Genomic DNA, 18,109 nt, shown 5'->3' on the forward strand with positions numbered 1-18,109 from the left:
TATTAATCGTGATCACGATTTTGGCTTCCCACAATCATGAAAACAAGAAAATCGAAAATTGAGATAAAATCAATGTTGCTCTCGTTTTGTCTTGTGTTGTAAATCCAGTGCACCCGTTTCCCTCGCTGTGGTTTCAGCTCAAGTCAATATATATATATATATATATATATATATATATATATATATATATATATATATATATATATATATATATATATATTTTTAGCACATATTCAAACATACAAAAATACTGATAGTTATCAACAAGAAAAGAAATGTGCAAAGTAGAGGCAGGACACCCGCAAGGGCCTATACGAGGCCTCTACTTGTATAACATCATAAGTAGAAATAAAATCAGCAAGTATGAAATCAAATTAAAATTTAACAAAAAAAAGAATATATATATATATATATAATTTTTATAAAAAAAAATTATATATTTTTTTTAATAAAATAATTTTATATTTGGGGGTTGTTAAATAAATGCATGATGTTCCCAGAGTCAAAGCGCAATCATATTAAATAATCGTGATCTCAATATTGGTCAAAATAATAGTGATGATCATTTGGAGCATGGTGGTGCAGCCCTGAGAGAGAGAGAGAGAGAGAGAGAGAGAGAGAGAGAGAGAGAGAGAGAGAGAGAGAGAGAGAGAGAATCAAAGTGTTTGGTGGAACAGTGCAGCAGAAGGCAGCTGATCAGTGATCAGGGCCGTGTCACACTCTGAACACTGTGACAGTGTGCGGCGCAGGTAGCCCCTGTGTGGGTGTGATGTGATGTCTCTATTTGAAGACAACAGAGAATAGGCCTTTTTTTCCCAGCACCAAAATAGACAAATCTGCATTTTGCTGTTCTCTGTAATTGGTGACTGGTGGCCGAAGCATAATCAACTCTATCCAGAATAAATCGGAATACTAAAATCCTCAAGTGAGTCCATTTGGTGGAGCAAAACATCAATCAATAGAAACTACTAAACAAACACGAGGAAGCTGTTGTGTTCTCTCAGTAAATACAGAGCCGCAGGATTACACAGTGCAAAGCTGACCTGCTGACCCTGTACACTAGTCTGTGTAAACACACACATGCGCGCACGCTCGCACACACACACGCACGCACGCGCACGCACGCACGCACACACACACACACACACACACACACACACACACACACACACACACACACACACACACACACACACAATCCCAGCCCTGCAATCACCCACACTTACCCTTTGCCACTGGTGAAAGGCAACAAGATCTCTTAACAACGGTTCGTCTTTTTCAATAAATTTTGCATGAAAACATGCCGCCGGAGCACCAAGTTGCCTGCTGTCATACTAGAGGAGTGTTAAATGTTTAATGACGACAACACCACACACACACACACACACACACACACACACACACGCGCACACACACACACACACACACAGTGTCAGGGTGCCGCTCTGAGGGGCCCCTCTTTCATCCTGACAGACACTAAAAAGCTCCTGCACCCCTCCCTCCCTCCACTGCTTCACTCCTCTCCTGCCACCCAGCAAGGCAACCTGGATTTAAATGAGGTTGGAGTGGTACTGTGTGTGTGTGTGTGTGTGTGTGTGTGTGTGTGTGTGTGTGAGGGGGGGGCTTGCATAAAGACACATGGATGAGCCCCTCCATCAGTGTTAAGAGGAGAAGGAGCAGAGTGAAAGAGACAGAGGGAAACAGAAGTGGCTGCTTGTCAGACAGACAGAACACAGACAGCCATGTTTTACATACGCCTGGAACACTTTGCTGCTTCTGCCTCTCTGCTGCTGACGGAGTCAGTGCATGTTAGAGCTATGATGCAGATAGACCCCTCTGCTCTCTGCTGCTGAAGGAGTCAGTGCATGTTAGAGCTATGATGCAGATAGACCCCTCTGCTCTCTGCTGCTGAAGGAGTCAGTGCATGTTAGAGCTATGATGCAGATAGACCCCTCTGCTCTCTGCTGCTGAAGGAGTCAGTGCATGTTAGAGCTATGATGCAGATAGACCCCTCTGCTCTCTGCTGCTGAAGGAGTCAGTGCATGTTAGAGCTATGATGCAGATAGACCCCTCTGCTCTCTGCTGCTGAAGGAGTGCATGTTAGAGCTATGATGCAGATACACCCCTCTGCTCTCTGCTGCTGAAGGAGTCAGTGCATGTTAGAGCTATGATGCAGATAGACCCCTCTGCTCTCTGCTGCTGAAGGAGTCAGTGCATGTTAGAGCTATGATGCAGATAGACCCCTCTGCTCTCTGCTGCTGACGGAGTCAGTGCATGTTAGAGCTATGATGCAGATATACCCCTCTGCTCTCTGCTGCTGACGGAGTCAGTGCATGTTAGAGCTATGAGGCCGATAGACCCCTCTGCTCTCTGCTGCTGAAAGAGTGCATGTTAGAGCTATGATGCAGATAGACCCCTCTGCTCTCTGCTGCTGAAAGAGTGCATGTTAGGGCTATGAGGCAGATAAACCTCTCTGCTCCCTGCTGCTGAAGGAGTGCATGTTAGAGCTATGATGCAGATAGACCCCTCTGCTCTGCTGCTGAAGGAGTGCATGTTAGAGCTATGAGGCAGATATACCCCTCTGCTCTCTGCTGCTGAAGGAGTGCATGTTAGAGCTATGAGGCAGATAGACCCCTCTGCTCCCTGCTGCTGAAGGAGTGCATGTTAGAGCTATGAGGCAGATAGACCCCTCTGCTCTCTGCTGCTGAAGGAGTGCATGTTAGAGCTATGAGGCAGATAGACCTCTCTGCTCCCTGCTGCTGAAGGAGTGCATGTTAGAGCTATGAGGCAGATAGACCCCTCTGCTCTCTGCTGCTGAAGGAGTGCATGTTAGAGCTATGAGGCAGATAGACCCATCTGCTCCCTGCTGCTGAAGGAGTGCATGTTAGAGCTATGAGGCAGATAGACCCCTCTGCTCTGCTGCTGAAGGAGTGCATGTTAGTGCTATGAGGCAGATAGACCCCTCTGCTCTGCTGCTGAAGGAGTGCATGTTAGGGCTATGAGGCAGATAGACCCCTCTGCTCTGCTGCTGAAGGAGTGCATGTTAGGGCTATGAGGCAGATAGACCCCTCTGCTCTCTGCTGCTGAAGGAGTGCATGTTAGAGCTATGATGCAGATAGACCCCTCTGCTCTCTGCTGCTGAAGGAGTGCATGTTAGAGCTATGAGGCAGATAGACCCCTCTGCTCTCTGCTGCTGAAGGAGTGCATGTTAGGGCTATGAGGCAGATAGACCCCTCTGCTCTCTGCTGCTGAAGGAGTGCATGTTAGAGCTATGAGGCAGATAGACCCCTCTGCTCTCTGCTGCTGAAGGAGTGCATGTTAGGGCTATGAGGCAGATACACCTCTCTGCTCCCTGCTGCTGAAGGAGTGCATGTTAGAGCTATGAGGCAGATAGACCCCTCTGCTCTCTGCTGCTGAAGGAGTGCATGTTAGAGCTATGATGCAGATAGACCCCTCTGCTCTCTGCTGCTGAAGGAGTGCATGTTAGAGCTATGAGGCAGATAGACCCCTCTGCTCTCTGCTGCTGAAGGAGTGCATGTTAGAGCTATGAGGCAGATACACCCTCTGGGGGATTTGGGGGAATAAGAGGTAAATCCTCAGTCCAATAGCATTCAGATATGGATCATTACCAAGTAGATAATGTTATATCAAGGTCCAGATAGACCAGCCCATGTTTTATGTTCATGTTAGCAGCGGTGCAGCAAACGTTTCGGTCAAGCAACCATCTTCAATTCCCACAATTTAAGAATGCAAACCAGGAAGTATATACAGTACGTAGTACGTAAGTCACGTTAACTCATTCAGGGCCAATGACGTCTTTGACGTGTTATCAGGAATAGCCCAGAGGGCCAATGACGTGTTTGACGTGTTTTTGTTTTTATTACTGCAGGGCGTAGTTCAAACACTTCCCCAGCCTCTGACATAGTATCAGGTCCCTATCATCTAAGACAACACGTGAACAAACACATACCGCAGCTGTTGTTTTGAAATTGAGCAGGAGGAAAAGCAGAAAACGGATAAGGAGCTTGCCTTGTGCAGACAGGAGAAACGCCATTGAAACGCCCCTCGCGCGCTGCAGGAGCTGGTCGCTTTCCTGTGTGCCAGCCGGAGAAAACGGTAATCCAGAGATGCGTTTGATCATCGGAGGAATGAGGAAATGATCGATCAGAGGGGCGGTGAGGACGTGTTGAATAGCCGAGGGGAAAACGGGAACGATCAGGCAGGGAGGATACTAGGACAGGGAGACATGGACGACGACGGGTGGACCAGAACAAAACAAAATAAACACACAAGGCAGAAGCGGCAGTCACAGCAGCCCGCTGTCTGTTCTCAAGAGCTATTCAGTTGGTTCATGAAATCGCTGGGCTGCGTGCCCTCCAGTGTTGCTCCTGGCCAATCCCGGCGCCACAGGGCGTGGTTATTGCTTATCCTATGTGGGGTTAGAAATCACGCAACGAAGGGGGATCGTGTGTGTGTGTGTGTGTGTGTGTGTGTGTGTGTGTGTGTGTGTCTGTCTGTCGGTCTGTCTGTCTGTCTGTCTGTCTGTCTGTGTGTCTGTCTGTCTGCACACTCACTCACACTGCTGTATTGTTGAATGTAAAAAAAAAAGCACTTCATGTGTATATATATATATATATATATTTTTTTTTTTTTTTCATTTGTGTCATAACGAATAGTATTTACATGTCTGATGTCAATACAGTTCAAAATAAAAGAATTGAGAGCGAGTTCTGCTTGAGAATGTGTATTTTACAGAAATTGCATTTTCTCCTGTTTGTCATCTCAGAGAGACCTATTGGGTGAAAACAGGGTGTATATAAATGGATATAAGTAGAGTACAGAACATGCTAAAAGCTCACTTTTTTTTTCCTGGTGAACCCAGAGACGTACATCTTCATTTTGAGGTATTGCAAATCACTCTGGTGCTAATAGATAATTTACTGTGGGTCTTGAAAGATGACCAACAATTATGAAAATCTTTGGCCTGTGCTAAATATTGGCAGTCCTAAACTGGCCATGAATGAGTTAAGGTCAAAGGCCATTGCCACTTGATTTAGTCCCATGATTTCATCATAGCACTTCCACAGGTTAAAGTAAGCTGTATGGACAGATAGCTAGATGGGCAGTTTGAAATAAGTAAGATTAGCTACCACTGGTGCAAATGTGCACACACACATGTACACACACACACGCACGCACGCACGCACGCACACACACACACACACACACACACACACACACACACACACACACACACACACACACACACGTGCACACTGACAGAGAAGCTAAAGCGGGGTCAGAGATAAAGAGATTGCTATCAGTGCTGAAGGATATTGAAGCCTTAATAAGAAAATGGAGATAGTCTGCTGGCCTTACATTTCACTGTGTTAGCTTTATTTGTTTTTCTGATACGGATCTAAGAAAGGCAATATGTAATAGCTGCAAATAAATATGGCCCTTTCTGCTCACGCCCAGAAAACATGAACTACCACGCTCTTTGTTGGCAACCGACCAATAAAGCTTTGGGCATGATGGACTTTAATATAGAAAACTAATTCTGAATATATGGAAATTGCAAAGAACTTTCAGGATTATTATTACCAGCCGCGACAGCGGGGGTGGTATTGTTTTCACCTTGTGAGTCTGTGTGTGTGCGTGTGTGATTTACATTAAAGGAGAATTTTTTGCAACCTGGACCCTATTTTCAGATTTGTTTATGTATAACTAAGTCTCACTTCAGTCGCTTTCCCCACATGCCCCATGGCAGCTTGCACATATGTCCACTAAACAAGCTTGTTTTTGCAACAGACACAGGCTCAGATTGTTCTTGTAAAAGAGAGAGAAAATTTAAGTTTTGTATTTACCTTGCAGCAGCATGTTCAACCCTATCTATCTACTTGAAGTTTTAATAGGGGCAAAAACAGACGCGTTTCAGCCTTAAGCCATCATCAGTGTAAACCAGAACAAATGATAATGGCTTACAGATATACATAGGTGTGAACATCAGTAATGGAGTTCATCTGTGGAAGCTAATCACAGAGAAGGAGGTGAGGCTACAGCACAAACAGGCAATCAGCATCAATTACAGAGACAGGGAAATATGCTATCATAAATAAATATATAGAACAATTATATATATATATATATATATATATATATATATATATATATTGTATATGAACTCTCGAAAAGAGTCTGAAGGACTGTCATAAGCCAAGGGATTCTGTGTCTCTGACATGAGCTTCATATATATACATATATATATATATATATTGTAGTATTCATTTCTCAATTGAATAGTTTAGCATTTTAGATCCCGTCCATGTCATAATTGAGAACTTGAAAACATGCATAATGTCCAATTGAGCAATTGCAAATGCATTCAACCCACACACACACACACACACACACACACACACACACACACACACACACACACCTGCATGAGTGACATCACTTCCAGGTGACTACTTAGGTGATTACATCTTAGGTGATTACAGCACAACGACCTGATGACATCAAATTGCGTGACATCATTGCATGACTTCCGTCACAAATTGTGACTAAGATAAGATCACCATTTGCTCGAGTGACATCACTGATGACATCAGAACTGCCTGATGACATCAGAGTCAAGCAATTGCGTGACATCACTTCCAGTTGAGTGACATCACTCGCTAGTGACATCACTCGCACAAGATGGATTCGCCCAGGTCAACTGCTGACCTACAGGTGACTACACCAGGCAGTTGTGATTTCATCAGAGATGTCACTCGAGCAATTGTCTTCTTCGTTCAAATTGGTGAAAAACTACACTTTTTTTAGACAAGATGGATCAACTACTGACCTCCAGCCAAGTACATCGTTTTTTACATGAGATGAATTCGCCTAGGTTAACTACTGACCTCCAGATGCATACGAACAAAGTCACGCATAGAAGTGGCTGCACTGCTTGAAAATAACACACATTCTATGCACTTCATTGTAAAGTCACTTGTTAAATACCTAAGTACAGTAACAATATGTAGGCCCAATCACAGCCTTGACCATGAGCTGCTGCCTATTAGATATACTTCACTTGGACATGTGTCCGATGTGTCTTCTGATGTGTGTAGCGCAGCGCCTGGTCCACATCACTCCTGGGATCCACAGTCTGACACACACATCTGTGCCATTCAATATGACAGACAACAACTGGGCACCAATCATATTACAGTGGCCTCCAATCGCATTAGAGCATGCCGCGGGGGGGGGGGGGGGCGGGATTTAGGGTTCTATTCTGGTAGAGGCAGAGAGATAGATGCCTCTAAGGTAGTTAGACCTGTGGGGGAGAGAGCCAACGCTAAAACATCCAGCGCTCTGGGACGGTTTGAGCTGGAACCTGTTCTTAGTGTATATTACAGCCAACGGAAAAGGTAAAGTCGCTATAGTGAAGACGTCGTTTGCCAACATTTCCCGCCTTCATAAGGGGATCTTGTTTATAGTTTATTCCTAGGCCGAAGCACCAGGTCAGCGGAGATGCATATGATCTCATTATGGATCTGGGCATATTGCGCCTGGGCCGGGAGGGTGCAACGAAGAGGTAAAGACATCAGACCTCATCAGGTGACCCACACGTTCTCCAACACCTGGACCAATGCAGCACTCCCACCTACCATCTATTCTTATATCACCATGGCATCTTCTCCTCCAACAGGGAATCATATGACATTACAAGGCAGGAGGAGCCTCATGCTGGACTGCTAGGGGAAGTGCAGTGAGAGAGGGATGGATGGATTGATGGATGGAAGGATCCAGTGATAGATGGGAGAATGAAGGAGCTGGGATTGAGCTCCATATTTAAGTTGTCGTTATATTGTCATAAAAATGTTTTGTACTCTTTTGCAATATATATGGGAAAAGCCGAGATTTGTTTGAGAGTGTGCGTGCGTGCGCGTGCGTGTGTGTGTGTGTGTGTGTGCATGCAAGCTTGTGTGTGCAGAACCATTCATCACTTACCCTTTCTTCTCTGCCTTGTCCTTGTCCTTGTCCTTACTCTTCTTGTCCTTGTCCTTGCCCTTGTCCTTGTCTCTGCCTCTCTCCCGGTCCCGGTCCCGGTCCCGGCCCCGGCCCCGGCCCTTGCGCCGGCTGCGGTCTCGCTCTCTGCTGCGGCTCTTTCTGTGGCTCCTGCTGCGCGAGCGGCGGTGGCGAGAATAAGACCTGCAAGAGATGAAGAGCAAATGAATGGGATGTGCTTCAGCTTACAGCAAGTAAACCACAAACAAATCATATCAACAAACTAGCGGCTTTGTTTTTAATTCATCAACTAATTAAGGCTGCCTCGGATACTCTTACACTGTTACACATCAATCACTAGTCTGACTCAACAGAGGTAGGCTGCGGGTATAAGCTCTGCCATTGGTGCCGTTTGTTCCAGATGGAGCGAAAGTTCTCTTGCAGGGATTTAGCGATTTGGTCCCACCAAAACAATGATTAACTCCCACGGGTGTTATGAAGATGTCATACTGTCATAATGTTATGTCATGTAATGATTAGGGGTGTCACGATACACTAATTTCACGATACGACACGATACACGATATTGGGTTCATGATAACGATACGATACGATATTTTAACAATATTTTTTTTAACAAAAGTAAATCATTTTTATGTATTTATTTGTCATTTATTTAACCATGTGAGTCCCGTTGAAATCGAAACCTCTTTTCAAGGGAGCCCTGGGAAAATACTGGAAAAATAGTCTTTCATTTGAAATACACAAAATACAAAACAAAATTGTTATTATAATAACTAGTAAACAGCATGGAAGATAATGCTTCTCTTGCAATAGAATGTGTCACACTGTCACAAACTAAATGTTTGTTGCATGGTGAAAGAAAAATAAAGTATACAATCTATTTCTTAAATAACTCATGCTCAATGGTCCCTAAACTTATGTAATCTTATGTACCCCTTGAGCTGTTTTGCCATGCCAGTAGTAGTCTACCCCCTCACTCATGCGTGTTGATTCTGCTAAATTTGTTCTATTATTATTCAGGAGCAAAAAAATATATATATATTTTTTTTTTACGATATCATTTTTTTCTGACGATACGCATATCGTGGCGTTTCGATATCGCGATATATCGTGCGACGAAATATCGTGACACCACTAGTAATGATGTCATAATGCTATGATGCCGTCATGTTATGATGTCATAATCTTATGATGTCATGATGTCATAATTGTATGGTGTCATAATGTCAACACACACTTCAGTCCCTTCATAAAGCCTTCCATTTGAGATGCAGCGTACGTACACACACATGGTGTGGTACAGTGACAGAGCTGAAGGAATGGCTGCTCGAGCAGGCCATGACGAGAGGCAGCTCCACGATGCCGCCTGGAGAGGAGACCTGGACAGACTGAGGACCCTGCTGCAGGAGGAGCACTTTACAAGCTGGATCAATGAGTGGTGTGGTGGCTGGACCCCTCTGGGACGCGCAGCCAGACGCGGTCACCCTGCCTGTGTGGCCTACCTGATCACCCGGGGAGCCCAGGTAGACCTAGCTGATGACGAAGACTGCACGCCTCTCTACTGGGCTGTGGAACACAGTGACCTGGAATGCGTCCGGATCCTCCTGGAGGCCGGGGCTGACCCCAGCGGAAGCGCTCACACCTTCTGGAGGTCTCCTCTCTACATCAGTGCTGCCCGCCACCACCTGGACTACTTCCGCCTGCTTCTCCAGGCCGCTGGCGTTCTGACCCGTGACATGGCTTGTCGCCTGCTGGGTGAGGTGCTGTGGTGGGGCTGTGAAGCGGCCTTTGTCCAGCTGCTCCTGGACCATGGCGCCGACACGGCCCTGGTGACCTGGGAGCAGGCAGAGCTGGAGGAGGGGGCGGACCCCGAGGCGCTCAGGGTCTTTCTGAAGGCCAAGAGATTTCCTCACAGTCTGGCGCACGCGTGTCGAATCCGGATCCGCCAAGCGTTGGGCAGACATCGCCTGAATCAAGTCCACTCCCTACCACTAACACAAGTGATGAAGGACTTTGTGCTCTACCAAAACTGACTTGAAGGACTGTCAGTCTATGGCATTTGTGGCTTTATTTACCGAAGAATGCAAGGCTGGCTATGCAAGGCTGGTATGAGGCCATATGAAGCATCCCGGCTGGATGCATATGGGCTCAATCATTACTTTGTCAACCAGAAGCACAAAGTACTTCCGAGTGGGGGTGGATCAAGAAAGATGATGTGTGGCAGATCTTCCTCCTATTGCAGAGAGTTGCCAACAACTGACCAAATGTGGATGCAGATGTGAATGGAAGGTGCTAATGCTCTCACTTTGTTGCCACAGTGACATTACATGAAGACATGGCCGCATTTCCTGCTTCAGACACTGCAGTGAAGTCAGATGAAGCTCAACTGGATGGAACATTCTTTGAAAACACACACACACACACACACACACACACACACACACACAGGGTGGAGATGGAGCCAATTAGAGGCAGGCACAGAGGAAGGCCTGTCCACAGTATTGATCCTGACACTGGCCCTCTGGTCACAAAGAGATTTACACCGTTACTTATGACACACACACACACACACATACACACACACACCAGTGGAAAAATAATTTAAAATTGAACTCGTGTCTCAATATGGAGTCATACACACACAAAAGCATACATTTCCAAATTTGAAAATGAAAGACCAATTGCTATGCGTGAGTGCGTGTGTGTGTGTGTGTGTGTGTGTGTGTGTGTGTGTGCGTGTGTGCATGTGCGTGTGAGAGGGATGGTGATGTGAGAGCCCAGTAGAAATCGGCAGCTGAGATGCAGTTATTTTCCATCATCTATCATTTTATTGATTTGTCTATAAAAACAGTCAGACCTGCTGTCCGCGAGCTTTATTGCTTTCCCCTCTTTATTAGTTTGCAGTTTGGGACATCCAGAGCTGTCTCTCTCCCCACACTAAACTCATCATCTTCTCTGGACGCCTGTCACCATCCTAACAGACTACACTCTGACAACTGTTGGAATCAATTAGGCCGGGCTTATCCTGATCACTGGAGAGCACACTCCACTGTTTCAGGCATTTCATTCCACAAGAACATACTTCTTCTTTTTCTTTCTTTTGTTTTGTTTTTGGGGGGGGGGGGGGATTGCTACTTGAAGTTCATACATTTTTGAAAACCACAGAAGATTATATTGTCAGAAAACATAACTGTTTCATAAGCAAGGGTCTTAAGCCCAGTTTACACCAATGATTTGAAACGAGACAAACCCGTTTTAGACCGTTGCAGAGAAAAGTTACAACGGTGTAAACTGGCCCGTCTCATCTCGACTCCCCGATGCTGATGGCGTCGCCAGCGATTCAGCATGTCAAGTTGCAGCAGGGGCTGATTCAGCATGTCAAGTTGCAGCAGGGGCTGGTTCAGCATGTCAAGTTGCAGCAGCGATTCAGCATGTCAAGTTGCAGCAGTGATTCAGCATGTCAAGTTGCAGCAGTGATTCAGCATGTCAAGTTGCAGCACGGGCTGATTCAGCATGTCAAGTTGCAGCAGTGATTCAGCATGTCAAGTTGCAGCAGTGATTCAGCATGTCAAGTTGCAGCAGCGATTCAGCATGTCAAGTTGCAGCAGGGGCTGATTCAGCATGTCAAGTTGCAGCAGTGATTCAGCATGTCAAGTTGCAGCAGTGATTCAGCATGTCAAGTTGCAGCAGGGGCTGATTCAGCATGTCAAGTTGCAGCAGGGGCTGATTCAGCATGTCAAGTTGCAGCAGTGATTCAGCATGTCAAGTTGCAGCAGGGGCTGATTCAGCATGTCAAGTTGCAGCAGTGATTCAGCATGTCAAGTTGCAGCAGTGATTCAGCATGTCAAGTTGCAGCAGTGATTCAGCATGTCAAGTTGCAGCAGTGATTCAGCATGTCAAGTTGCAGCAGGGGCTGATTCAGCATGTCAAGTTGCAGCAGTGATTCAGCATGTCAAGTTGCAGCAGTGATTCAGCATGTCAAGTTGCAGCAGTGATTCAGCATGTCAAGTTGCAGCAGTGATTCAGCATGTCAAGTTGCAGCACGGGCTGATTCAGCATGTCAAGTTGCAGCAGTGATTCAGCATGTCAAGTTGCAGCAGTGATTCAGCATGTCAAGTTGCAGCAGGGGCTGATTCAGCATGTCAAGTTGCAGCAGGGGCTGATTCAGCATGTCAAGTTGCAGCATGGGCTGATTCAGCATGTCAAGTTGCAGCAGTGATTCAGCATGTCAAGTTGCAGCAGTGATTCAGCATGTCAAGTTGCAGCAGGGGCTGATTCAGCATGTCAAGTTGCAGCAGTGATTCAGCATGTCAAGTTGCAGCAGTGATTCAGCATGTCAAGTTGCAGCAGGGGCTGATTCAGCATGTCAAGTTGCAGCAGGGGCTGATTCAGCATGTCAAGTTGCAGCAGTGATTCAGCATGTCAAGTTGCAGCAGTGATTCAGCATGTCAAGTTGCAGCAGTGATTCAGCATGTCAAGTTGCAGCAGTGATTCAGCATGTCAAGTTGCAGCAGGGGCTGATTCAGCATGTCAAGTTGCAGCAGTGATTCAGCATGTCAAGTTGCAGCAGTGATTCAGCATGTCAAGTTGCAGCAGTGATTCAGCATGTCAAGTTGCAGCAGTGATTCAGCATGTCAAGTTGCAGCAGGGGCTGATTCAGCATGTCAAGTTGCAGCAGTGATTCAGCATGTCAAGTTGCAGCAGTGATTCAGCATGTCAAGTTGCAGCAGTGATTCAGCATGTCAAGTTGCAGCAGTGATTCAGCATGTCAAGTTGCAGCAGTGATTCAGCATGTCAAGTTGCAGCACGGGCTGATTCAGCATGTCAAGTTGCAGCAGTGATTCAGCATGTCAAGTTGCAGCAGTGATTCAGCATGTCAAGTTGCAGCAGGGGCTGATTCAGCATGTCAAGTTGCAGCAGTGATTCAGCATGTCAAGTTGCAGCAGAGGGGCTGGTTCAGCATGTCAAGTTGCAGCACGGGCTGATTCAGCATGTCAAGTTGCAGCACGGGCTGATTCAGCATGTCAAGTTGCAGCAGAGGGGCTGGTTCAGCATGTCAAGTTGCAGCAGAGGGGCTGGTTCAGCATGTCAAGTTGCAGCAGGGGCTGCTGGTGGCAAATAGTTGCAAGTTTCAACTCGTGTCGTGGTGAATCTTTGGTCTGAACTGGGCTTTAAGATGACTCGTACTGAATCGTTAACACACCACCATAACTTTAACCCGCAATGTGCTTTGCTTCCATATGCAGGAGTCGTTATGTAAGAGCGGTTGTCATTTTGCTTTTTTAGATTTTGAAATGTGACTCCATTACAACTCAGAACTTTCAGTCCCGAGTCACTTTGCCAATTGGTTTGTCAATGGCATTTCCAGTCCAGTTTGACTCGTTGTACCGGTAGTTGCAGATACAATCGTTCTTTTGTTTTGTTTTGCACTCAGAACTGTTCCCACAGTAGAGCCAGTCACATGGCATTCTGCAGAACAGATAGAAAAGCAGCTGCCCCGGAGTGAGGATCAAAAATGATTATTATAAAACTTCTGATTCAGAGGTAGAGTTGAAAGCAGGCAGGCAGGCAGGCAGGCAGGCTATGCAACTTCCATTTTATTGTTTTTATGGTCCTGTGCCTCTTCTAATGTTTCTATGTTTATATATTTTTTATTTTTTATATCCGAGTGTGAGCAACTGTAGCATGACTCAATTACCCCTCGGGGGATCAATAAGGTTTTTCTGATTCTGATTTGATGTTGCATGTTCAATACAGTGGTTACGGAGGTTAAGATGACTCTAGTCAAAGAAACGCAGTAATGGGGGAGGGGGCGGGGGGAGAGAAAAACATTGGCATTTTTGGGGTTTGGAGTCTCCAGGCGAGATAATCCATCAATGACCAAAAACAGAGCTTGGAATGAGTGAATCTATGTGTCGACAATGCCTGCGTATGTTTGTAATCAACAGTACATGAGGGGGAATACAAGGCAGTTGCAGTGTTCCAGGACTTAGTCTTATATTTCCAGCCAAACAAATTGTGGCCAGGAGCAGCAGATGCAATAAACACACAATCTCTCTCTCTCTCTCTCTCTCTCTCTATTTCACTGTCCCCCCCCCCCACCCCGCCTCCCCTCTCTCTCTCTCTATGAAGGCAGAGAAAACAGCACACTTCTGGGGTGTGCAGCAAATTAAATGTACTGTAGTTAATAGAGTGAGCCTATGCTTCTAAATGTCAATTTCCTGACCAAGTCCTTTCCCTTGGAGAATGATTGGCTAATTTGAGGCTGGGGAGAAACGGGCTAATGCAGGACACACACAGATAAACAGCCACAGTCGGACCCCATGCCAAGCCCTTCCCCTGCTTTACATTTTATTGCCCCTATTATCTCCAGGGAAAATGGGTCCCCCTATGGCCCAAACATATTTTCATTTCTATTAAAAGGCCCTTGCTGGTTGCCCCCCCCCCCCCACCCCATCCCATCCCACACACACACACACACACACACACACACACTCTGCCCCCCCCCCCAACTTCCTCCCTCCTTTCGCCATCCAATCCATTAAATCGGAGCGCTGCAATTGGCTGAGACCGTCTTCCTGGTGAATTATCAATAGAGTAATTATGCTGCGTGTTGGGAGCTGGGCTGAAGCTTATCGCCGCCGGCCCCCCGGCGCGCACCAGGATATGATCCCTCACCGCGGCCCATTGGGGTAATTATGTGGCCGGGTGTGAAGCTGGATGGTGTGTTATCCTTATCGCTCTGTATTCTATTTCGGCTAACCACCGTGTTCATTGAAAATTGGACATTAATGGCAGCTACGCGATACCACTAGTGTCGCATACAGGTGAACGTCTCTCCAATGTGAATCCGACCCCGGTTAAATAGGATTCATATTGGCCGGGCTACTCCTCTGTGCGGTCGACAGCACCACACGCATGATGCACACACACACACACACACACACACACACACACACACGCACACGCACGCACACGCACACGCACGCACACACACACACACACACACACACACACACACACAATCACACACACACACACACACACACAATCCCATCGTCATGCCTGCTCCTTCAACCTCATCTGCATCCTATCAGAGACCATTCAATATAGAGACGGTACATTCCAGGCTGCGCCAATGGTAAGAAACGGTACTGTGCAGGTCTCCTAAATGAGCGTGGTCACCTCTCCCCTTGAAGTGTTGAGGAAGATAACTTGAGCTAGAGATCATGAGTTGTGAGTTCCCAAAACTCCACACACACACACACCACACATATTTAACCCAAAGCTACCCCTTGTTAGCTCAATCTAGTTGTAACTAAGATATTTGCTTAAAAAATATTTTTTCCAACCACAGATTTAGTTACACTTACTACATCAACAAACTTCACATGTAGCTTTAGCTAATCGCTCCCTGCTAACGTGAGCTCCCGTTGCCAAATCTCGCGAGAGTGTGTTGCTGAGACAGAGACAGGTCTCGAACAAAGTCAATTTTCTCCTGATCTGTGTCTCTGAAAAAAGCCATTTTAGTGTCAGAATGTTCAGAAGATATGTGGCTTGCGGAAAATGGGCCCAATATTTAATTATGCGGGCGAAAGAATCTGTCATAATCTGAGATCATGTTCACTTCTCCCACTGACTCCAATATACTCGGGAACCTGCCGCAAGTCGCCTAAGGGGGCGTGGCAGTGGCAAAACCCACGTGACACAGATACAGGAAGTGACTGGAAGTTGCACTGTCTCTACACTGAATGGTCTCTGCTCCTATTCAAGCAGCAGTGATGGATATTCATTTTGTTTTCTCATCACCTAATCACCTTCCTTGGTTTGGAGGCAATGCTGCGTATTTGGCCCATGGAAGAAAACACCGGGCGACGTAACTGCTGAGAAGCCAGCAAAGTGACGTGCTAAGTGATGTCCTGATCAGGGTCTCTTCTCTGTCCATTAGGCCAGTGTGTCCTACTGTGATTAATGGCTATGTAACTTTAACCCTATCACATTTCAATGGACGCTGGTGGTGATAGTGGCCCCCCGTCTGACCAGTCTCTTGCCCACAAAACCTAAAAGCAACAGAGGGATTCTCGTGGGATTGAGACTGGGCCTGGATTTACGGCTGCACTATTTATGTCTAAATGTATCATTCCACTTCTTTGGCTACGTATTGGGATCACGATTGTAAATCAATTCTTAGACTTGAGGCTTGAGGAGCATTCTAACCGTTTTATTGCACTTATTGCATTCCAAATTAAATTCCTCTACAAAACAAACAATGAGAACTGAAATGGACAGTGTGGGAAAGTGGATGGAAACTGCTTGCAACAGAATAATGATGTGAATCAGGTTTTCCTTTCCAATCAAACTACTAGGCAGCCCAATTAAGTTCACGGTGTTTTTCTCACCACTTAAGTCCTCATTTGAATTTCAAGGCCTTTTTTTTTTTTTTTTTTGCTACAAATATAAGGTATTTATTCGTGGCATGTGCAGCAGATTTCAATGGCCACTCTGCACCCTACTGGTGGCATTACCACCAAAGCCCATGTAGAATACAGGGAAAACCCTCGATATGAAGACTCTCCCTCCCTACACACACACACACACACGACACACACACACACACACACACAGACAGCGCAGGACTACAAAAAAGCTCGCCCGCCGACATTTCCAAGCAACAGACAGATTGAAAAAGAAAGGGTCCTATTGAAAGTGAGACGATCCATATTTGAAGAAGTTCATTAATGCGCTGTTCCCCGCCGAGTTGCTTGCAGAGACAGAGCACACAGCAGCAGCTCCGCGCTCAACTTAAAAGTGCCTCTCCTTTTTTTCCCCACTGCCATTTCAATGTATCTAAAAGCACCTTGAGTGAGAGCAATGTGCATTTCCCGCTGCCAAACGACGTGCAAAACAGCTGTTCCTGCCCGACGCTGCCTGCCTGCCGAACGGAATGCAAATATGTTAACCATCCAGAATTTATTACTTTTGAGTGCTCTTCAAACGCAACGGCAGACACAAGTTTAATTTATGATATTCCTCTAATTATGAGAGCTGTTGAAACCATTTCCCAAGCTGCTTCCTCCTTCCAAGCAGACACATTATCTGTTCCCCCGGTTCACAGTGCGGGCGCGCGCGCACACGCCGTGACGCACACAAAAATACACACACACACACACACACAGAGTCACACACACCATGCACACCCACACACAGAAACACAAATATACACACACACACACACACTAAAATAACACGCAGGAAATCGCGCTGCAAAGTAGCTGATTGCTAGCACAATTAACACAGCAAAGACCAAGCATGAAAGATTCCCAGAAATGTTTTTTCCTCTGTCCCCCTCTGCTTCATAAAAGTAATGTTTAGATTTGTCATAATCTTCGGTTTGCTTTTAATTTAGCCGTCGTCAACACAAACGTCTGCAGTGCCCTGCGTTGCTGTGAAGCCGAAATGAGACCCCATGTAGGCCACCCACTCACCCAATCCCCCGACACACACACACACACACACACACACACACACACAGCGTGCACACACACACAAACACACACACACAGCCACAAGCCACAAGATCAAGTCATTTAGTAGAGTTCAAAGGCCTTCAAAGACGCCTCAGATCTATATGAACCTAGACGAGGGAAAAGATCGCTTTCTGCAGCGTGACGCGGCCTCCGTGTGTGTGTGTGTGTGTGTGCGTGTGTGTGTGTGTGTGTGTGTGTGTGTGCGTGTGTGTGTGTGTGTGCGTGTGTGTGTGTGTGTGTGTGTGTGTGTGTCTTTGCCTGCGCGCGTGTTGATTCCTCATCGCCACAGATGCCCGGTGTCACTCAGCCTGCTCGCCGCAATCCTAAACTGGTCCGTCTGTTGAGCGCCCGCGCCCTTTGACCCCTGTGCAGCCGCAGCTCGACATGACGCCCATTAGCAGCTGGAGCTGGGGGGGGGGCATGAAGGAGGGGGGGCGGCCCAGACACAAGGTCAAGTGGAGGTCACGCCCAGACTAGGTGCTAACTTGCCAACTCGCTCACAGCCACTCATGCAATTGAACCCCGCTTTCCCCCCTCCTTTTTCCATCCATCACGGCCCC

The 18,109-nt window shown here is 46.4% G+C and overlaps 1 protein-coding gene across 1 annotated transcript in view; it reads right to left on the reverse strand.

Moving 5' to 3' along the window:
• rsrc1 (arginine/serine-rich coiled-coil 1) overlaps window positions 1-18,109 on the reverse strand; it is a 170,236-nt gene that overhangs the window by 127,862 nt on the left and 24,265 nt on the right. Inside the window, exon 4 of the mRNA XM_083637902.1 lies at window positions 8,002-8,202. Coding sequence (XP_083494028.1) covers window positions 8,002-8,202 — 201 coding nt within the window. The remainder of the gene's footprint in view (window positions 1-8,001; window positions 8,203-18,109) is intronic.

Source organism: Poromitra crassiceps (genome assembly GCF_964638095.1).
Source record: "Poromitra crassiceps genome assembly, chromosome: 5".
Lineage (NCBI taxonomy): Eukaryota > Metazoa > Chordata > Actinopteri > Beryciformes > Melamphaidae > Poromitra > Poromitra crassiceps.